Consider the following 24,554-nt stretch of genomic DNA (forward strand, 5'->3'; position numbering starts at 1 on the left):
CGACACAGACAAATTTGCAGACGTAATTTGATGATCCAACTAATGTTGTTGATGCTCCTTTAACTCAGTATAATACTTTTTTTTAAATGAATGCTCCACAATACATCATGCCGAGTAACATGCCAACATAATCCTTAGTACCTGATTTAAACAAAACTGTGAATGAAAATGACTAGTAATGTCTCTTAATTTGTGTTATTCTTAATATTATATATTTTCAATGATTTTTATTTTATCTATTTCTTATGTCATATTATTTTTAGGGGCTTAACTCTGCGTGACGGAAATAATGATGAATTTTTTGAAAATCATTGTAAATATGATCAACCATCTCAACTTGAATAGATGGACATTACTGGAACATCTACAAATATTCCTTTGTCACTGAGTTTGGATACTGTTGATTATTATCGGTTGGTCTAAAATATCATTGATAATAATTTATGATGGTTAATTTCATGTATTTATTATTTATGCTTTTGAAATGTACTAAAATTATTTTATTATCTGAAATGTAGGGATCATGTCACACGAGGTGAACATGTTGTACCAGATGATATTGAAAATGGTGATCAGCCAAATTATGGTGAATTATCACAGGGCAATGATAGTGAGCCTAATAATGCTGAGGGTGGTGAATGCCCTTATGACTCATCATCGAGTGACGATGACGTGAGGTCAAATTTTGAACAAAGAGGCATGTCCATGAGCCCTTATCCTCAAGAAGAATCAATTCCACAGTCGACGTCAATATCGCTACCAATCAATAGGCCTCATTTTTATTCCAATGAAATTTTATTTCTTGATCATTTTTAGGAAGAACCAGATATTTTTATGGATATGCATGAAAATGATTTTATTTCTACTAATGTGTTGCTTGAACCAACAGATTTTCTAAATGAGAATTTTTATCTTCCTAGCAAAATGTTGTTCAAATTAAAAGAAGATCTACAAAGAGCGGTTAGGCTCTATCATTTTAAAGAAGGTAGGGAGTTCTTTGTCGTTAAGTCGGGAAAAGAAGTCTTTAGAATTTGTTGCAAGCGTGCATATGAAGGTTGTTTATTCAAACTGTGTACTACTAAAAATAGTAGTAATAACTTATGGAAAATTGGAAAATACATCGAAAAGCATACTTGTAACATGGGTGACTGTCGCGGAGGTCACTTCAATTTGGATATAAATGTGATTGCAGCTGTTCTTGTACCGTATATTGAAAAAACACCAAGGTACTATTTTTTTGAATTTATCCGACGATACAAATTAATACGTTATTTTATTTATAATTGTTATGCATAATTGTTCACAAGTATCCTATCAAAGATTGTCAAACATCCATTCTCAATAAATACCGCAAAATAATAAGTCATCGTAAGGCTTATCTTGGACGGAAGCGCGCCTTTGAATTAGTCTATGAAAATTGGGAGGGCTCCTTTTATAAATTGCCAAGGTTCATGGTAGCTATGAAACATGTCAATCCCGGCTTCATTGATGAATGGCGATTTGAACAACATAAGGGAGTTGATGAATGTGTTTTCAATTATGTGTTTTGGATGTTTAAGCCATGTGTCGACGGTTTTCGTTATTGTTGGCCAGTGATATCAATAGATGGAATACACGTATATGGTAAGTATGATATTAAATTATTGATTGCGGTAGGTACAGACGGCAATGGATCCATATTTCCATTAGCTTTTGCTGTAGTAGAGAATGAGAGCCTTAATACATGGACTAAATTTTTGCATGATTTGCATGAGCATGTTGTGTGTGGTCGTCAAGGTATTACCTGGATATCTGACAAACATCATGGCATTCTTGAAAGTGTCTCGATAGAGCGTAATTGGCAATCTCCTTTTGCCTATCACCGCTACTGTTTAAGGCACTTGAAAGAAAATTATCAGAGAGGGTACAAAAGTGTTCGACTAAATAACCTCTTATGGGCAGCTACAACTGCTACCGGAGAGAAAAGATTCTTGTTACGAATGGAGTTGATAAAAGAGACACACTTGTCAGTATATGAGTGGTTGATGAATATTGAATTAGAAAAATGGACCTTACACAAAGATGACGGTAGGAGATGGGGTATGCTAACAAAAAATAGCTCAGAGTCATTTAATGGCTTGTTGAAGTCGGCTTAGGGACTGCCAGTGACTGCAATGGTCAAAATGTCTTACAATATGATTGTGGATCGTTTTGTTCAAAGATCAAAGTATGCAAAACAACTATTGATTGACAAACAAAAATGGATGCCAAATCCTTTCAAAAAAAACTAAGGAATACAGGAAAAAGACATCGATGTATAGTATCCAAAATTATCTTGTGAAAGATAACATATTCGAAATCAGGACATTCAACTCCCACCATGGAAAGGGTGGTAATAAAAAAATTGTTAATGAGACGCAAAGATCATGTACGTGCGGTAAATGGCAATCAAATCACTTTCCATGTTCTCATGCAATTAGGGTGTTTGAGTTTGTTGGAAATTCTGCGTGGAATTATATTGCATCAAAATTCTCTGTGGCGTGCTACAAGAGGGCTTACGCGGGACAGTTGAATCCACTTGATGATGAGGACTATTGGACAGAAAGTCCATTCTCAATGATTGCAAATAAATCTTTTTTGGGCAAAATAAAGGTCAAGTCAAACAAACGCACTCCCAATGAAATGGATATTAGTCTTTCTCGCAAATGTTCTACTTGTAAACAACCAGGATATGATAAGCGTAATTGTCCATCAAAAGAGCGTAATGCATATGGAGAAGAAAATACTCCAGGTGGTGCTAGTACTTCTAAAAGATGATGACAATTGTATGCGTTGTTATGATTTATTTAAATCTTATTGTATCATGTAGTTTCATATTAATAAATGGTGTCAGTATTTTACTCAGAGATGAAATGTTTAATTTTTATAACATTATAGTACAACAAAACATATAATACAAAAACTTACATATTTTCTTCGACGGTTTTAGGAACTATATCAAATTACATATGCACAGTACTTGCAGATAAGTGTAGACATGTACAAAGTTGAATTGCCAATCAGTCCAAAAAAAAAAATAAAACTCACTAAAAAAGTGATTTATCCTTCTTCTTTTTTTGTAAAACTCACATGTTAAGTGAGTTATCTATATCTATTTATGAATAGTACATATAGGTGCAGAGATGTACAAAGTTGAATTGTCAATCAGTCCAAAAAAAAGAATAAAATTCACTGAAATAGTGAGTTATCCTTTTTTTTTTGTAAAACTGACATTTTAAGTGAGTTATCTATTTATAAATAGTACCTGCAGGTGCAGATAAGTGTAGACATGTACAAAGTTGAATTGTCAATTAGTAAAAAAAAAAGAATAAAACTCACTAAAAAAGTGACTTAGCCTTCTTTTTTTTATAAAACTCACATTTTAAGTGAGTTATCTATATCTCTTTTTCAATAGTACATGTGCGTGCAGAAATGTACAAAGTTGAATTGTCAATCAGTCCAAAAAAAAAAATTCACTGAAAAAGTGAGTTATCTTTTTTTTTTTTTTTTGGTAAAACTCACATTTTAAGTGAGTTATCTATTTATAAATAGCAAAGGAACAAAACTCACTAAAAAAGTGAGTTATCCTTCTTTTTTTTTTGTAAAACTCATATTTTAAGATAGTTATCTATTTACAAAGAGTTAAAATTGTCTATTTATAAAGAGTAAAAACTGTAGGTGCATCTATCGTATAAACTATACATTTTCATTGAAATCTTTTTGTATTTATATTTTTCACATATTAAATTCATAATTTTTAATTAAGTTTACATATTGAATTTAATTAGTTAAATTTATGTGTTGACATCTTTATACGACACATGATTTTGAATCATTCTTTTCTGCAAAATAAAGTTTAAAAGATTAGTACATTTACAAAATATATTTACAAAAGTGATATGTTTAAAAAGAAGTGTTTTACAATAAGTAATTACGTGCCACAAGCCCTAAATTGTATCGACGTGTATGGTCTAAGCCCGCCACGAGCATCATCATCCCCATCGTTGTGATATTTTTTTGTAATAGCAGCTACCGGATCAGCACATCGCTTTTTTTTACTTTTCTTCTTATATACCGGGTCCTGCAAAAAATAATTACACATATTTATGTAATATAAAGTAAGTTCATAATAAATAATTATGAGATGATGTAATAATAACCTGTGTCTCTTTTGTAACGTTTGTTGGTGCATGATATGCATCCGGTATAATAGAATGTGCTTCCTCAAGAACCTACAAAAATAAATGACAAAGAAATTTTAACTAATTATAAATACAAACAAGAAGTAATTTTATCTTTAGTGTTGTAAATATTAACCTGCATGTCAACAGGGTCATCAGTGACCGGCTGAGAAGTAAAAGGTTTCGCTGATTCGGATGGATAATCAGAGATGGAACAATGACTCAAATGGAGTATCTAATGAATAATAAAATCAGTATGTACATTTAATAAATATTTTCACAAATTTATAACTACGTATAATTAATAGTTACCTACTCTCCCATCTCCTCAGCTTCTGCATGTGAAAGAGAGTGGGAAGATGCCTTAAGGGCCCTAACTAGTATGGACTAAGACGTGCCTAATAGATCCTAAGACTGATAACAATATTTTATAAGGATAAAACTGAGTAGAGAAAAAAATATAAACAAATTATTGTTAATACTAATCGACATATCTCCAAACTCTATCGAACCAAAACTCAAAACTAAAAGAAGTAGTCACATCGTGATAATGCATGTCATCATATGATTGATGAACCTCTTCATCAACCCAAGATGGTGCAATATATGTAGAGAAGTGATACGGCTGTGGCATAGATGAACAAGCTGGCGTGTATGGCGATGGATCAAATGGTTGTATCTGAGTTGTACCTATATCTGGAATATGCTTAACCTCTGCTGTTGGGTGGGACTCAGGATCTACAATCGGATGTATCTGAGGCTCTGGCTGAACAGGAAGACGACCCCAGCCTCGTCCACCCCTCTGCACCGGTACAGCACCTCCACGTTCGTGTCCACGTTCGCTTCCATGTGCATGTCCTCTCCCTCCTCGTCCAGGGCCCACAGGTGGCTCCAAATACTCAACGTCTGGAAAAATAGGCCCCACAAGGACCTGATTAGCCTGATAAAAAATACCCACAATATATTAAGTAATATAAGTACCACAAGCATGGGGTACAGGGTCCAACGTCCACTGTAATCCATGCTGATATAAATGTTGGAGCCCTCTGATCATCGCCAAGTGTGAAGGTGCCATTGGCACGTAGCTAGAAGCTCTACGAGTAGGGTTTCACAATAACAACCATCCATGATGGTGAAACCACTCTACATATGTAGCCAAGTCTGCGTTGGCATGTGTCTCTTCAACCCTATGTAATCGATTGTTCCAATTATCAATACTACTATCTACTAGAGCTAGGAAATTTTGATCAACTCTACTTCTGTCATCATGCTTATAATGGTACGGATCCCAACTAGAAAATAGTGCAACATGTTGCAGATGACTAAATTGCTGCATTACTCGATCAGCTGCGTGATACTCTATACTATCTAAACATAACATCTCTGATCATGTCCGACATATCCATCTACCAGCGTTACAACACGGAGGTAAAGTGTCAAGGATATCATCATAGGGTGTCCATACAAACTACAATAAAATTACAATGAAATAGAAAACATAAGTGTCAAAATTTTTTTGCTCATATATTCTGTTTATATAATACATCCTACTTCTCAGATTTGTTGCGAATATTAAAAAGAACAACTAAGAGTTACTAGTATATTTAATAATCTTTCAACCATCTAAAAAATATTAAGTAGCAATACGAGGATTAAGATCTAATTCTCTGGAGTATTTTCTTTAATTTTTCTAAATTAAGTCCACATATTTTTTTATCATCTATATTAGCACTAAAAAACTGAAGGAAATTAACAACATGCAGACATTTACTATACTAAGTATAGTTAACCAATTGGGTGCTAATAGTGCTAATATAAAAAGTAGACATTTACTAGTTTGTGCATGCCTCGATTAATTACACGAGATGGATTGAAATTATCTAATGTTTTTGTCTCTATTGGAATTTAAACCTGAGATTTCATGATGTTCAACTCACTTTACTGAGACTTGTCATAGGCTTATACAAGCAATAAGTTTACGTTAACAATAACAACAATATAAAATAGCCCCACACGGCATATTTCAATAAAAAAAGATTTCTCACAAGCCTATACAAGCAATAATTTTACATTAACAATAACAACAATATAAAATGACTCCATATGACACTTTTCAATTAAAAAAAAGGTTTTATTTATACGGCTATACAAGCAATAATTTATAATAACATTAACAACAACATAAAATGGCCTACATGACACATTTCAATAAAAAAAGAGATCTCGCATGTCTATACAATCAATAATTTACATAGCCTTAACAACAACATAAATGGCACATTTCAACAAAAGACATCTCACATGCCTATACAATCAATAATTTACCCAACATTAACAACAACATAAAATGGCCTCACACGGCATAGTTCAATAAAATAAAAAAATGCAGATTCTCCCATATAAATATGATCCCACACGCAATAGAACACAATAAAACATAAATAAAATATACTTGCGCCTCTGTCATGTGATCAAGTTGATCTCTCATTGGGACTACAATATGGTATACCTCTGAATTGTGTTGAATTCCTCGAGTTCATTTTCTAGCATATGGAAGCACAGGATCATCATCAGCAATTGGCCCACTCGGCTCTGGCCTAAACGGTTGAATCTCTCTCAAGTCCAAATCTAATGGTTACATCAAAATTATTTTAAAATAAATAAATAATTAATCGACTTAAATTTGTATAATAAGAAAAGTTACCTGAAGGAGAGGAACAAATCCTCCTAGCTAACTAGCGGGCATGGATACTCGACAAAGAGACCTATATAAATATGCTAGAACAGCTGCCCCAGCTATAGTCCCCAGTCCTATCCAGGTCTCTAAGAAAATATAAGTATTGCAAACTCAATAGACTGGTAGATGTATTAGTGAAAAGAATTCCACCCATAAGCAATAACATGTACAATCGAGCAATGCTCTGAACCCTGTCCTCAGGCGTCTCGACAGTAATAGGATGAAGTAAAAGTTCCTGCCAAAGATAATTCACAACCATACTAATAGAAATACGGCAATGCCCATTAATGGCAGCCGGTTCAACCTCTATGCCAGTGAAATCTCGTAACATAGTACGCCAATCTAAATGATGATCCATTACATTGGCATATGCAAATGCATCAGTACGGAGTCCAAATAATACCTCCACATCTTGTAGTGTAATACTAACCTCTCCAAAAGGCAGATGGAAAGTATGAGTCTCTGGCCTCCACCTCTTAGCCATAGCAGTTACTAATGGATGATCAAACTGAATCTTTCCTATTCTAATAATGTCATATAACCCCATCCTCGATATATAATGTATGATGTGATCGTGAGGTCGGGGTTGTAAAATATGTCCCATGCTGACTCAACCTTCTCCAGACACACAGTCTTAGTGGGATGAATATGTCCATCCCATAAGTACTGTGATCGATGAGCTTGCTGTAATGTAAGTAATGAAGAATCAATGGGCCCTGGGTGCAAGTTGTGCGGCATATTGTATCTACACATTTAATGTTAAATATTGGTCAGATAGTGAAAAATAACACATATCCAACGAAATAATTGAGGAATGTTCAATTTTTTTTATGATCAATGGAAATGTTTTTCCTAAATTGTTGTAAATCCACAACGAATAACATCTGATCATGATTGAAATATTAAAGAGAAAATAAGATCCAACTATAGTTTTGAAAATAAAAAGGAGCTAAACTTCATGTGCTCTCCATATAAAGAAAAGTGAATATTCGCCGACCTTTTACTACTATTATCCATTTCACTACCTAAATTTAATAACAATATTCGCCGACCTTTTAATAACCTTTTGGAGGTTGGCCTACATTTACTATTATTAATTCTCTTCTCAAATTATTATAATATATATTTCACTTATGCATATACATAACTCCAAATTAAAAATAGTATAAATGATCATGATTTAATTCATAATAGCGCCACTAGTAAAGAAAATCATACGTAAAATTCAAGGCGCAAGAAATCTAATAAGTCATTTTCTTATCTTTTTTATCCTTTTTCATACTAAGTTTAGGACATCTCATTCAAAAGTATGAATAATTAATCCAATAAGTATTACCCATTACACAAGCTACTATAAAATACCACATCAATTCTAAATTCATACTTCAATTCATTATTAAAAAATAAGCAAAACTAAAAAAATACCTCACTTGTTTGTTTTATAGGCATATAATGTTACCATTTCTACCTCATTCTAGGACCCAAACGAATGTACTACCCGCCACTAGTTTTGCTTCTATTTTCTACTTTGGGAGTCACCAACATTTTACCTTCATAACACATCCTACCCACAGAATTGCTCATGGTTGTGCAAGTATACTCACATGAAACAAGACAAAAAATCAATTCATCCTTGTCAAGTAAAAAAACTGAGACGTGCAGAAGGAAAATAGGATCTATACTTTTTAAATTAGTCAAGTCGCAAGAAATCTAATAAGTCATTTTCTTTTTTTTTTTCTCCTTTTTCATACTAAGTTTAGAACATCTCATTCAAAAGTATGAATAATTTGTCCAATTAAAAAATACCACATCAATTCTAAAATCATACTTCAATTAAATAGTATTAAAAAATAAGCAAAATTAAAAAAATACCTCAATTGCTTGACTTTGAAGTACAAACAAGTAAGTAGGACAAACGATTACTACTTAACAAAACTAATATTGGATGAGGGACCAGTGGAGAATTAATTTTCTAATTTTATATGTGTTATTGCCTATAAAATCAATGGGAGACCAGTGAGATTTTGTGGGTTCTTGGAAGGTTTTGTTGTTTGGAGAAAAGGGTAAAGTGAAAGTGAAGATGAGAGATGGTAAAAGGCAAGGTATATTTATTATATATAACTCTCTTTTTAAGAGAGTTATGCTAAACAAAATACATAACTCTCTTAAAAGAGAGTTATGTTAAAAAAATATACATCTCTCTCATTTTAAGAGAGTTATGTTAAAAAAAAATGTATAACTCTCTTAAAAAGAGAGTTATGTTAAAGAAAATGCTTTAAGAGAGTTATGCACATTTTGTGATACTTAACACCGTTTGGTCACCAACGTTAAAAATAATGCATATAACTCTCTTAAAAAGAGAGTTAAGCATATTTTGGTTACAATAAAAACATGGCATATTTTGATATTTTTTTTTAGTTCCATGACATATTTTGATTCCCAGCTCAGTAAAATAATACATTATAAAGTTCATAAGGAGGTAAATAATTATAGATTAAGTTTAATGGCTAAAATGAGTTTTCGTGATAACTTTAGAAGGAAAAACATGTCTTTTCCTTTCTTTTATGATACTCTCTTCGTTTCGGAATAAATTAATTGTTGGGATATTTATTGGTGTTTCAAAATAAGTGAATCATTGAATATTTTTTTGAATTTACCCTTATGATTTGACAACTAATCAACTTTTGAAAAGGTATTATCATGGTCAGCTTTTTCTTTTTTTTTTAAGGTAAAAATGGAAAGTTATGTTAAATTTATGTTTTTAATACTTTTTTCTTAATTTGTGGGTCAAAATTCAACAATTCATTTATTATGAAACGAAGAGAGTATTTAGCTAAGTTAAACATAGTGTCATGAGCTATGAAGTTTTATATATCAAGATGTTTGTTGATTAGACATAAAAAAAATCAGAAATAATGATTAAATCATATGGTTTGATACATATGTTTGCTGGTAAGAAGTTAAATTTTTTGAAAAATATTTTATCTAAAAGCTTGTTCGTTGATGTCTTGATGATACTTTTGTTTTACACATAAATTTCTGTCTCCATGGTTTGTTTTTTGATGTTTTATTTTTGTTTTTTAGCTGAAAATGATGAAAGTTTTTTGCCAGAAGTTTCTGTTACCTGCTCAGTGCTCGTTCACCTTGAGATAGTGGATTTCCACCCCCTGCAATCAATGTCCATGCAGATGCATTTAATGAAAAAGAGAGATGGTGATAACAACAACAAAGATATATTTAATATAATTTCATAAGTAGAGTTCGAATTTATGATGCTTCTACCTCTATCTTTTGAAAAATTGTTTCTGAAAGATCTTCCAATTGATCGAATGGAAAAGAGAAAACTACAATTATAACAACAACAATGTATCCAGTACAATTTCATAAATAGGTTGAAAAAGATTTATCTTACCTGTATATTTTGAATGGTGGAAAAACTGTTTTCGAAAGACTCTCGGATCAGTCGAGTGGCAAAGAGACGGACAACGATAACAACAACAATGTTGTGATCAGTGTAATTTCATGGATGGAATATGCAGAGAGGATGTATGCATACTTAGATTGCATTTGTTTTTATTAAGACTAGTTTAGTCGCACGTATCCCGCACGTGTAACGTTTGATTATTTCAAATTAAATAATTTTATTTATTGCAGAAATTTTTAATAAAGTGCAAAAGTTTAAATTAACTATTTTCCAAAGATTCTTCATATTTTAATATAATAACGTAAACAAAACATATTTTGTTCATGAGGATTGGCTTTTGACAATTTTTTGATTTGTTTGCTACCTTAAATAATGTATATAAATGGTGCATTGACTGCCAAGTTCATCACGTACAACATATTAGGGTAAACAACAATGACTAAAACCACATGTAAGCTTCACACTTTTAATATAACCAAAATTCTGATTTAGTATTTAATAAAAATTTTATTTCTATTCCTTCTATCAAATAAATTATGCTAGAAAAAAGAAAAGAAAAAAGGAACAGGAGCCTCATCACCCATGTCATCGCTATCACCTTCGTTACATCTTGACAATAATTGGACTGCAGACGCTTCCCAACTCCTTCATTTTGCACTCAAATTCAACGAATTCAACGAGTTGGTTGGCATCAAACCACGACTGTGAATATGAGTATATGTTTTGTATGCGTTGTGTCTGCGTGTGTGTCAAAAAAACTAGTAACACTTAATTCTCTTAATAATAAAAATAGATATCTGATTTATTTTCATATATTTATTCTATAAAAATTTTTTCATATATTTAAGAACTCTTAAATTTTCACGCACACCTCTTACCATGAAAAGTCAGAAAAAAAAAAAAAGAAGGAAAAAGTAGTAGTTTGTTAATAGTATGTCAATATTCAAAGCCGTCTTCTATGAAATAGTTGAATCAATCTTACCAAATTGATGGAGAAACTAAAACCATTTCATAAATTAATGAAATGGAAAGGTGAAAAACACCCATCCATACTATTAAACTTGTATATATGCAAGTAGTTTTAACAACATAATAATATACCTAAAATAGTAATCACACAATTAAAAACTTATGTTTTGTTCTTTTTAGCAAACATCTTATCATTGATACTTCAATTTTGTTTCGAAGAAAAATTAAAAACAAAACAAAATTAGCGCAATTTCATATTATGTAGTGTATGAAAAAATTGAAACAAAATGTCTAAAACGTTTGAATTATTATTATGAATTAAAGAGGAGAACTTTTGGGTATTGATTGGGATTGCGTGTGAACTTCACAAGCTGCCTCGTACGTTTAGTCTCGGCAACATATCTCTCCGTGTAAATATAAGGTAGGGTTGTGTATTTAATTTAGAATTCTGATTATGGGTGGTAAATATTAGAATATATAGTGTATTTATTTTAGAATTCTAATTATGGTTATTGTCCTAAATATTTGGATGATAATTAGTGACAATTAATTGGAGAAAAATAATGAAAAGACGAGGCTTGGCAACATATCTCTCCATGTAAATATAAGGTAGGGCTGTGTATTTAATATGAATTCTAACTATGGGTGGTAAATATTAGAATAAATAGTGTACTTATTTTAGAATTCTAATTATGGTTATCGTCCTAAATATTTGGATGATAATTAGTGACAATTAATTAAAGAAAAATGATGAAAAGACGATTTTATCTACTGCAGAAACTTTTAAAGAAGGGCAAAAAGTTCAAATTACTTTTCTAAGGATCTTCACACTTTTAATATAGATATAGATATAGATATAGATATAGATATAGATATAGATATATATAGATTATAGATTATAGATATAAATTTAGACATCTAAATGTGAATGCACATTTGAATGATTACGGTGTTTGCTCTAGATCGGAAAACTGAATGATTAAGATTGTTTGTTTTTCAACATCTAAGTATTCAATATTTATTTATTCGTAAATATAATAAAATATAATTTAAATAAAAAATTAATTATATATTAGATTAATATAATACAGTAAAATTATTATTTAATAAAAAAAATATTTATGTTTATTAGTGATAGTCGAGATGATTTATAGGTGGCAATGATTGATGTTAGTGACTAGTAATATTGACAATAATAGTTGTGATGGTAGAGATGATTGGTATGGTAGTGACTATCATTATGGTGGCGATTGGTAGTGGTGGTAGTGATTGTGATCATGTGAAGTTGGTTTGTGTTAGTAGTTGGAAGTGTTGATTGTGGTGGCTGAAAAATATATGCATTGTAGTTGACGATGTGTCGATGATAGTTGGAGATGTTGTTAGCAATGATGGTGGAGATGGTTGTTAGCAGAGATAGGTTATACCGATGGTAATGGTTAATAGTGGTGGTAGAATTGACGACACAAATGATATGATGGTGGTGGAGGTTGAAGAATGTGTAGAGGTTGATAATGTGTTAGTGGTAGTTAATGGTGGTGGTGCTAGTCGTGATAAATAGGTTGGTTGGTAATCAGAATTAGCCGGCAATGATTGATTGTGATGGTAGCGTTGGCGATGGATATAATTAGAATAATAAAGGTAACAGGTGTGGTAGCGACTCACAATAAGGGATGATTAGCAATGTTGGTTGTCAATGGTGAAGGTGGGTTATTGGTGGTGGGTAGTAGATGGTGGTTGACAATGGTGATATTTTGGCAAAGTTGGTTAATGATAGTGACCAGCGATTATTGGTAGAGTGTGATGCACGTAAATGAAAACTGTAGCTTAAGGAGCTAAGCTCGATGAACAACTATGGCTGATCAGAGATGAAACTTCTGATAACTCAGCTAATTAGAGAAGAAAAGAGATTTAAGGAGAGAGAATTTTATATTATTAATCAATGAATCTGTAGACTAAAAATGAGAGTATTTATAGAGAACATTGAGAGTAACTACCTATAACTAACTATTAATTGGAAATGATACAGTGACACTAACTAACAGCTACAGCTATAAAAAAAAACCTCTAACTAACTACTAATTGGAAATAATACAGTGACAGTAACTAACAACTATAGCTATGACAGATTTGCCTTTTTAGGAAATGATTTTACAGCAATAGAAGTTTTCTTGTAAGGTTGAAGCTTCAAAGAGACCCAATCTCCTACCACAAATGATCTGTCAGGCCTGTGCTTGTTAGCAGTATCTCTCATTCTCTGCTGAACTCTAGCAATATGAAATTTTAACAACTGAATAATAAATTCTCTAGCAACTAAGGATCTATCAACCATTTCAGTAGCAGCCGTACCAGCTAAGTAGAGAAGATGAATAGGGGGTTTTTCCATACTAAACCTTATAAGGGGTACACTTGATAGTGGTATGATAAGTAGTATTGTACCACCATTCATCCAAGGGTAAATAAGAGCATCATCTCTTAGGCTTGTTAGAACAAAAACACCTTGAGTAAGTCTCTAGTGTTCTATTCAACAACTCTGTTTGTTCATTAGTCTGTGGATGGTATACAGTGGATCTCTTCATCTGAACACCTTGTAAATTAAATAATTTTTGCTAGAAATTATTAAGGAATATGGGATCTCTTTCACCAGTTAACATGTTAGGCATGCCATGCAGCATAAAGATATTGTCAAGAAAACCTTGAGCCACTGATTGGGCTGTTTAAGAGTGAGATAAAGCTAAGAAATGCCTATACTTTCTCAATATATCCACTACCACCACTATTACTTCCTTACTATTAGACTTAGGCAAACCCTTAATGAAATCCAAACAAATGCCTGTCCAAACACCACCAGTGGTAAAGGTTGTAAAAGACCTAGACTAGCAGCAACATCATACTTATGCCTTTGAAAAATGTCACATTTGTTAATATAATTGTTAGTTTCTTGCACTAGTGATTTTCAATAAAGTAGTGATTTCGGTATTTTAATAGTGGCATCCATATCAGAATGTCCTCCTTGGGTAAATTCATTCCAAAGAGAAATGATGGACCTTCTAAGCTGAGCATCATTACCAACAACCAACCTGCCCTTCCATCTCAACTCTTTATAAAACCAAGTAAAGGATTTATAATGTGAAGTCAGCATCTTACTAATAATATCTTGCAGGTGTTGATCAGTAGTCCAGGATCTTTTAATTTGATACAAGAGTAAACCATAAGGACCTAAGATAGAAATGACTAGTAACTCAGCACTAGGTTTCCTGGACAAATCATCAACAACTTTGTTTTCCACCATTTTCTTGTATTCAATGGCAAAATTAAATGCCATGAGCTTGGAGATACAAGCCACCTGGAAATCAGTATGAATATGTTGATTTAATTGGTAGCTGAGAGTTTTTTGATCAGTTTTGACAATGAAGTGCCTTTACAATAAGTGATGAGACCATTTTGAAACAACAAAGATTAGTGCTAACAACTCTCTATCATAAACACTCATAGCTTGATGTTTGGGTGATAAAGACTTGCTAGTATAAGAGTGGATTCCCTTCTTGCATCAATACAACCCCTATACCCTTGCCACTAGCACCTGTCTCCACCATAAAAGGTCTGACTGTAATTAGGTGTATCCAGAATAGGAGCAAAAATCAGTGCATGTTTGAGTTCTTCAAAAGCTTTAGTAGTAGTTTCATTCTAAAAGAACCCCTCTTTGTTAAGTAGATTATGTAAGGGCCTACAAATAGAACCAAACCCTTTTATGAATATTTTTTAGCAACCAGCAAGACCAAGAAATCGTCTTAACTTCTTAAGATTGACAGGAAGTGGCCACTGTTGAACGGCTAGTATTTTTTTGGATCAGTAGCAACACCTTGTCCATTAATGACATATCCTAAATACTTAACCTTATACACCCCAAATTCATACTTAGCCATTTTGTCATACAATTGATACTTAAATATAAGTTCAAACACCACCTTAGCATTAAAAATATGAGCAGAGAATAACTAAATATTAAAATATCATCAAAGATGATTAACACTGATTTACTTAGTAATGGTTTGAAGACAGAATTCAACAGGCTTGGAATGAAGATGTGCATTTTTCAGGACAAAAGGCATAACCAAGAACTCATAATAACCGTCATGAGTTTTGAAAACTGTTTTATAAGTATCACTCTCAATCATTGTTAGTTGGTGGTAACCAACTCTAAGGTCTATCTTAAAGAACACAGAATCTCCATGTAAATCATCTAACAAATCTTCAATGATGGAAATGGGAAATTTATCTTTGATAGTAAGCTAATTTAATTCCTTGTAGTCAACACATAACCTCCAGCTACCATTTTTTCCCACCAACACAACAAGAGAAGCATAAGGGCTAGAGTTGTGTTGAATTACACCTTGATCTAACATTTCCTGCACCAGTTTCTCTATGATATCTTTCTTAACACCAGCGTATCATAAGGTCTTTTATTTAGTAGATTTAAAAACTTAATAAGTGGTATATTATGATCAAATGATCCTCTGTATGGAGGTAATATAGTAGGTGGCTCAAAGATAATAGAAAACTGTTGCACTAATGCAGATAATGCAGGATGTAGGTCTGTACCTTGTGTAGCCTATATGTTGTGAGAATATATCTATGATATTACAGTATAAACCACTTCCATCATATAGTAGTTGACCTCAAATTTCATCTTCTTGAACAAGGAGCTGGCCTTGAAGGACTTAAGATGAATGGTAGTACCTCTCAACACATGTCTCTTCTCTTAATACATAAATTCTATTATCATGTTCTTAAAGTCAAACAAAATCCTACCAAGGGTATTAAACAATTGTACCCCCAAAACAATATCCACATTACCCAAGGGTAACAATAAAAAGTCAGAAGAGAATGTTATGCCTTGTAACAACCACTGCAAATTCTTGCAAACATATGCAGTTTGCACTTGTCTACTATCAGCATACTAATAGATTGTTCAGCTATAGTACTTGGATTGCAACCCAACTTCTTGGCCACCCCTTGGTCAATGAAGTTATTGGTAATTCCAGTGTTAATTAGGACTTGTAAATCTCATTTTTAATAATAACCAGTGACCCTAATTTTCTGATATCCAACAGCCCTAGTGAAAGCTTGTAATGAGATGGTCATCCTTTTCTCCTCACCTTAGAACTATCAAAACCTTATTCTATAAATTCAGGTCCTTCCCATTTATTAGACATATTCTCATCCATCAATTCTACCATAAACAACTATTTGTTGGCCCTACAATTATATCAAACCACATACTTCTAATCACAGAAAATCACAAACCTTTAGCCCTCTTTGAATCCATTTTAGCAGTAGTGAGACTTCTAAACTTTTTAGGCATAGCTACATTAGGATGATATGTAGAGGTTTTCTGGTAATTATATAGCCCAAACTAATTTGGAGTTTGTAAGATCGCATTAACCCTCTTCTGAGCCTACTTAAAACCCAGGTCTGAGGCTTAACCTCAAACACCCCTTCATGCAACCTTGAAATCTTGTAAGCTTAGGTCAATGTCTTGGGTGCTTGAATCTTGACTGCCTTATTAAACTCCGGATTTAACCCCCCTAAATAAAATCTTATAGCATTATAGATTGACTGTTGTTAGTAACCTATGAAATTCTGCTTGATATTCTCTAACACTCTCAGTTTTCCTCAAATTTCTATTGGGTCCTTAAATCCCTCCCCAAATCTCTCATTTAGGGATAACATATACTCGGGCCGTGAGATTTCAGAAGCAACATTTCTAGAGATTATATACGACCTATGTCATGCAATAACTTCACCATCCAAATGGATGGAAACCATCTTCACCCTCTGTTTAAAAGGAATTTCTTCCATAGAAAAGACTTGATCAACCTTGTATAACCAAGTGTGTAATTCTCCCAAGAAAAAATAAAAATATTTCCAAATGACCCTCGGATCGGTCAATGGAAAAGAAAGAGACGATAACAATGACAATAATATATTCAGTACAATTCGTAGGAAAAGATAGAGACGACAACAACGACAATAGTATATTCAGTACAATTTTACAAATGGGATCGAAACTCTTAAGAGCTAAAACATATGCAGACTATGATCCTATCTTCAGGGAAATAGAAAAGTTATTTTTGAAAGTCTCATTTAGTGAAAAAGAGAGAGACTATGTTAACTTTTTGAGTGGTTACCCAACTATGTCTTTATTGTATGTAATTTTCACTATCCAGTTCTCCATTGTAAGTCATAACCTACGACAGATAAATCTATAAAATACATGTCACGACCCGAGCTGGACCCTGGCCGTGACGAGCATCCCAAACCATGGAGGTCCGGGCCCTCTACTATTTCTGGTAATCATGCACCATGATCATATAATAACGAAAAATGCAGAAACATAACTCAAACAGAAACATGGTCAAGTTCTAAATTAAGTAAACCAATTATGATAGAAGATTCATAATATCTAAACCACATCTGTTTCTATCTATGAAATCTCTAATACATACGAAAGTCTAACAACTGAAGCTGGTACAAGGCCCCTAGTGAATCAAAACCATAGTAGATAATAAATGACTGAAATAAAATAGGCCTTCTTGAATATAGAAGGCTCACCACTACAAACTTCGCTTCTGGCTGAAAAATCCTACGGCTTAGCAGGACCTCTAGACTGAGCCTCAGACCCTGAAATATAGCCGGTCAATACAGTTGTACTGGTTCACAGAAAAATCCAAAATATTGCATTTATATATATATAATAGGTGAGATCAGGTCATGAAACATCATGCATAATATAGTTTAAAACACATGGGCACTTATTTGACAATCATAGAAATATTCTCATCAATGCAATATCCATTCTTTGTGTTACTTCTGAGTTAGGTGACACTCCCCTACAAGTCTGATATTCCACGGGCTATATGGAATTCTCCATTGACTCGGTGGGGAAGCCCCCAACACAAGTTTGAGGCAAGGGTTGGAGTGTTTGATACGCCATAGGGTACTAGGCAATTGTAAAATCCCTCTAGGGGACTAAATAACCCATATCGGCAAAACACGATTTTGGGCAATGAGTTGTCTGAACTTATGCGTTCTTTGGAGAACCACCTAATCTCTCTTTATGCTCAATTTTAGCCTTTTCTGAAAAGGCATCATTTTGAAGTCAAAATCATGAAAGTCTGAGAAAAATTTGATTTCTATACTAATCTGTGTCTGTTATGGCATTGTCTAATTTGGTATCGTCATACCAAGACTTGCAAGTCAAATATTTATGTCATAAAGTGCCATGTATGATTATTTTATTCTAAACAATGTCCAGGCCACTTGAACATGCATGTCGTATAAGAAAGTTCATATCTCAAATCATAAGTCAAAATCATGCAAAGGCTTTCCATTTCATTCAACAATTTTAATAAGTGATGGCCAATTTTCTCAAAACATTCCTGAAGTTTCTTCGTTTATCAATCTCAGCATTTAAATAAAAATAATATTCCTCTCTCCCATTCTTAATCGTCATAAAATTCACATAAGATAAATAGGATCTTAACTCATTATTTAAACCATGTAATGTAAGGATTCATAACTTGTAAATCAAGTAATAAAGCAATGGGAGAACAAGAAATTCGATATTTCATGCTCTCAATTAACAATTCAAGGTTTCAATGCATAAATACATATATACTAATCAAATCACTTTCAAAGGAAGGCCTAACGACCAAAACAATATTTTCAAGGCTTCTAAAACATAATTATAATTGTAAATCCAAAACCCTTTCCGCAAAATCATGATTTCTAAAACTTTAGCATAATTAAACGAATTTACTATGCCCATGTAGTTTTAGGAAAACCCACTACCTTAGTTGCGAAGAATTCACGAAGAAATTTTGAAAAGATTGGTTCTTTAAGTTTAATTGCTCAAACCCTAGTTGTTTTCTCCTCTTGTGTTCTTGAAGGATAAACTAGGGATATTAGGAGAGTTTAGACATTACAAATAAGCCTAAATTCATTTAAGGATGATTAGGGATGGTTTTGTTATATGAAAAGAATTGGTTGCCCTTAAAATGGCTTTAAAATGTTGAATTTACGTCGTTGGGCCATAAGGTATGCGCCGCATTACCCATTGCCTAAGCTAGGCTGCGCAGCGCATTTCCCATCACCTAAGTTAGGTTGGGCATCACCTAAACCATTGCCTAAGCTAGGTTGGGTGGCGCCTAACCTATGGCATAACCATTCCAGTAACCTTAGGCGATTTGTTAGGAGATGCACTCCACTTTACAATGTCGTAACTTTTCTCTCGGTTATCGAATTTAGTAGAAATTGGTATCGTTGGAAATATAATTTGAAGACCTTTCATTTGATATATAGTAGACCATATAATTCATTATGTGAAAAGATTTATGATCGATGGAATTTGAGTCAAGTTAAAACATCAACTAAAACTTAATCGATAGAAATGTTTTCAACTCATCCTTGAGTTAAAGCACCTCTATGATCCCAATTCATGATAAACAAGATTCCCACACTACGTAATTGATTAACACACTAAAGTTTCATAGGATTTATGAATTTTGAAACATTTACGTGTGGGAAAGATGGTTTACGTTCTAGCTCAAAGTGTGGTTGTTACATTATCCTTCCTTGGGATCATTCGTCCCCGAATGACGACTCGAGATATAACAAGTACAATTTCAAGAACTAAATGAAATAAAAGAAGTAGTATAGGATTGTACCTTCTAAATCATCATCCATGGTTTCGAAATCAGTCGGGTACCTCGCCTGCATATCATATTATGATTCCCAAGTAGCCTCCTCGGCTTTTAGATTCTTCCACATCACCTTAACTGAAGTTATTTCCTTGCTCCTCAACTTTCGAACATGACGGTCAGAATAGCAATAGGTTCTTCCTCATATGACAAAGAGTCTTTCACATTGATCTCCTCTACGGGTAATACTAAGGAGTGATCTCCAATACACTTCTTCAATATGGACACGTGAAATACCGGATGAACAGAAGACAAACTTGTAGGCAACTCTATCTTGTAAGCGACTCTTTCTATCCTTCTCACAATCTAATATGGTCCTATATAGCGAGGAATCAGCTTACCTTTCTTCTCGAATCTCATGACTTCCTTCGTAGAGGAGACTTTTAGAAACACCTAATCACCAACCTCAAATTCCAAATCCCTTCTTCTAAAATCGGCGTAGGACTTCTGATGACCCTGAGCTATCTTGAGTCATTCTCTAATGACCTTCACCTTCATCATTGCTTGATGAACAAGATTAGGCCCAAACAACCGTGTCTCACCCACTTCATACCACCCAATTGGTGATCTACATCTTCTCCCATAAAGTGCCTCAAAAGGTGCCAGCTTAATGGTGGCATGGTAGATATTATTATATGCGAACTCTATCAATGGCAAGTGATCTACCAAACAACCTTTAAAATTAATAACGCAGGCCCTCAACATATCCTAAAAGGTCTGAATGGTGCGCTTAGCTTGCTCATCCATCTGAGGCTGGAACGCAGTACCTAGGTTCACTTGGGTACCTAAACCCCTTTGAAAAGATTTCCAAAACTATGAAGAGAATTGCGTACCTCAATCGGATATAATGGATAAAGATGCCCCATGTAACCAGACTATCTCCTCAATGTATAGCTTGGCATAATCATCCCCCAAATAGTTAGTTCTCATAGGTAGAAAATGAGCTAACGTTGTCAGCCGATCTATAATCAACCTGATGGAATCATACTGGTTTCGGGACTTCAAAAGTCCTGTGATGAAGTCTATATTGACCATCTCCCATTTCCACAAAGGTAAAGCTATCTCTTGGGAAGTACCACCTAGCCTTAAATGCTCCACTTTAACTTGCTGGCAATTCAAACACTTGGAAACAAAATCAGCCACATTACGCTTTATGTTATTCCACCAATATATAGCTTTAAGATCATGGTACATTTTTGTAGAGCCTAGGTAAACAACATACCTTGAAGTGTGAGCCTTGTCAAGAATTCTTTTCCGAAATCCATCCACATCTGGCACACATAGCCTACCTTGATATCTCAAAATTCCATCACCACCAATTTTAAAGGACATCACTTTCTGTTGACCCATATCTTTCTTAATCTGCATCAAGATGGGATCCTTAGCCTGCTTCTCCTTAACTTCTGCACATAGGGAAGATTTCACTATTTAGTGCACCACTACTCCTCCATCTTCATAATCTAGAAGTCGTACCCCTAGATTTGCAAGCTGATGGATATCTTTCACCATCTCCCTTTTTTATTTTTCGACATGGGAAAGAATGCCCATAGATAGCCTGCTGAGGGTGACGGCTACCACATTCGCCTTGCCCGGATGATAGTGTAGGCTCGTGTCATAATTCTTCAAAAGTTCCAACTAACGTCTCTGCCTGAGATTTAATTCTTTCTGTGAGAAAACATACTGTAAACTTTTGTGGTCAATAAAAATGTCAACATGTACTCCATAAATATAGTGCCTCCAGATTTTAAGTGCAAACACCACAACCGCTAACTCCAAGTCATGGGTAGGGTAGTTTTGCTCGTACACGTTCAACTGCCTAGATGCATAAGCTACCACCTTACCATGCTGCATAAGTACACACCCAAGTCCCACTTGGGATGCATCACAGTACACAACAAAGCCCTCTGTATCCTCAGAAAGGGTCAAAACAGGTGTAGTCGTCAACTTATCCTTCAATTTTTCAAAGTTGTTCTCACAAGAGTCAGACCACACAAATTTTACCTTGTTATGTGTCAACCTGGTAAGTGAAGCAGCTATGGAAGAAAACCTTTCTACAAACATTCTGTAATATCCCGACAAACCTAAGAAGCTCTGAATGACGGTTGGAGTTGTGGGTCTAGGCCATTTTCTCACTACCTCAATTTTTTGGGGATCAACCTTAATTCCCTCACTAAACATTATATGCCCCAAGAAAGCAATAGCATTAAGCCAAAATTCACACTTGGAAAATTTTGCATACAACTTATGATTTTTGAGAGTCTGAAGGATGATTCAAAGGTGATCCTCCTCACTATTAGAATAAATTAGAATGTCATCAATGAAAACTATGAAAAATAGATCTAGAAACTGATGGAACACTCAATTAATTAATTCCATGAAAGTTGTAGGGGCGTTAGTCAATCCGAAGGACATGACTAAGAACTCATAATGGCCGCATCGGGTTCGAAAAGCTGTTTTAGGAATGTCAGCCTCCCTAACTTCAACTGATGATACCCTGAACGAAGGTCTATATTTGAAAAATACCTAGCACCCTAAAGCTGGTCAAAGAGATCATCAATTCTTGGAAGAGGTACTTGTTCTTGACAGTGATCTTATTTAACTAACGATAGTCTATACACATATGGAGGGAACCGCCTTTCTTACGCACAGAGAGTATAGGTGCACCCCAGGGAGAAATACTAGGACGGATAAAGCCTTTATCAAGAAGATTTTCTAGTTGTTCTTTCAACTCTTTCAACTTAGCAGGAGCCATTCTATAAGGAGGAATAGAAATGGGATGGGTGTCCGGCAATAAATCAATACTAAAATCTATCTCCCTATAGGCAGTATCCCTAGGAGATTATCGAGAAAGACTTCAGGGAACTCATTAACTACAGGGACAGACTGGAGAGAAGGACTTTGAGTATTAGAATCTTTTACTTGAATCAGATGATACAAGCAACCCTTTGATATGAGTTTGCAGGCCCTGGGATAAGAGATGCATTTCCCCTTAGGCGCTAAAGAATGCCCCTCCCATTCAATTGTTGGTTCATTCTAAAAAGAGAAATTGACCTTTTAGGTTCTATAGTCTAGCATGGCATAACATGAATAGAGTCAGTCCATTCCTAAGATACGATCAAAATTAACCATATCAAGCTCTATAAGGTCTGCCACAGTGTCACAGCTACAAATAGATACAACATAATTTTTATATACTCTCCTAGATACAACAGAATCACCTATAGGGTTAGAAATAGAGAAAGGTTCTATAATAACTTCAGGATCAAATCTAAAACTAACTGCCCCATATGGGGTCACATAAGACAAGGTAGACCTGGGATCAAGTAACACATACACATCACGGGAGAGGATTTATAACGTACCTGTGACTACATATGGTGAGGCCTATGCCTCCTGGTAAATTGATAAGGCATATAACCGATTGCGACCGCTTTGGTAGCTGAGGTAGCGCCCTTGGAAGGTGGTGGTGGTGCCTAAGACTTGGAGCCACCAAAGTTCCTTCTAGCGGAAGAAAAATCTTCTGGAAATAACTCGACTGACCATATGTATAGCCAGTGTGCCCAGCTGACACCTCCCTGGATGATGCTTACCGCAAGTCTCACACAGCATAAAAGTACAATGTTGCTAAGCCACACTGCCCTGGGATTGGGTATCCTGCGCTCTAAATCCATGATTAGTTTGAAAATTCTGAGATCGTCGGTCAACTAGGGGTCTAGGTGCTGGGGTGCTGGCTGCAGACTGAGCATTACCCCAAAATTTTTTCTTCTGCCACCTGTTACCCCAATTACCACTCTACAACTGGCTATGGTTTTTGTCTATTGTTCTGGACCTATTGGCCTATCTGTCCTTCTCCCTTGCTTCAACAACCCTCTTTTTCTGCTCCTCAACCTGATGTATGTGAAATGACAATCTGGAGAAGTCCATATCTCAGTTCAACATTGCCTCTTTTCACTCTAACACCAAGTCATCCGAAAGGTCGGATGTAAATTTCCTCCTACATGCCCTTATGTTTCCTTCCATCAGCTTAATGAGATAATTGATTGAATTTCAGGGTGTACTCCTTGACGCTCATCTTCCCTTGTTTTAGGTTCATGAACTCTTCAGCTTTGGACTCCCTCAACTCTTGGGGAAAGAATCGGTCCAAGAATGCTTCCACAAATTTTCCCCACACTGAAGGTTTAGTATTTTCACACCTCGAATCTTCCCACTCACAGTACCATTGGTTTGCTACCTTCTCCAACTGATAAGTCTCTAGTTCAACCCCTTTTACCTCATCTACATGCATCACCCAAAAGATTTTCTCCATCTCATCTACAAACTCTTTTGGATCCTCCACCTTTGTGCAAGTAAACTTAGGTGGGTTCAACCTCATAAACTAACCCACCCATGTAGCCTCAGATATAATAGACACAGACCCAATATATTCTGATAGTCGAGCCTATAAAGCCACCAACTGTGCAAGTATA

At 34.4% G+C, this 24,554-nt stretch overlaps 1 protein-coding gene across 1 annotated transcript; it reads left to right on the top strand.

Moving 5' to 3' along the window:
• Positions 1 to 345: 345 nt before the first annotated feature.
• On the top strand, positions 346 to 2,135 carry LOC124887418. The gene is made up of 4 exons (XM_047397075.1): positions 346 to 413; positions 519 to 672; positions 817 to 1,200; positions 1,308 to 2,135. The coding sequence occupies exons 1-4, from the start codon at positions 346 to 348 to the stop codon at positions 2,133 to 2,135; spliced, it is 1,434 nt and encodes a 477-aa protein (XP_047253031.1).
• The last annotated feature ends 22,419 nt before the right edge of the window (positions 2,136 to 24,554 follow it).

Source organism: Capsicum annuum, chromosome 9, assembly GCF_002878395.1.
Source record: "Capsicum annuum cultivar UCD-10X-F1 chromosome 9, UCD10Xv1.1, whole genome shotgun sequence".
NCBI classification, from domain to species: Eukaryota; Viridiplantae; Streptophyta; class Magnoliopsida; order Solanales; family Solanaceae; genus Capsicum; species Capsicum annuum.

Excerpts from the sequence above, each read along its gene's own strand:
- LOC124887418 (XM_047397075.1), top strand. The coding sequence starts at position 346 with ATGGACATTACTGGAACATCTACAAATATTCCTTTGTCACTGAGTTTG. Across the intron at positions 673-816 it reads CATCATCGAGTGACGATGAC|GAAGAACCAGATATTTTTAT; the intron begins GTGAGGTCAAAT and ends GATCATTTTTAG. Across the intron at positions 1,201-1,307 it reads ATGTGATTGCAGCTGTTCTT|TATCCTATCAAAGATTGTCA; the intron begins GTACCGTATATT and ends ATTGTTCACAAG.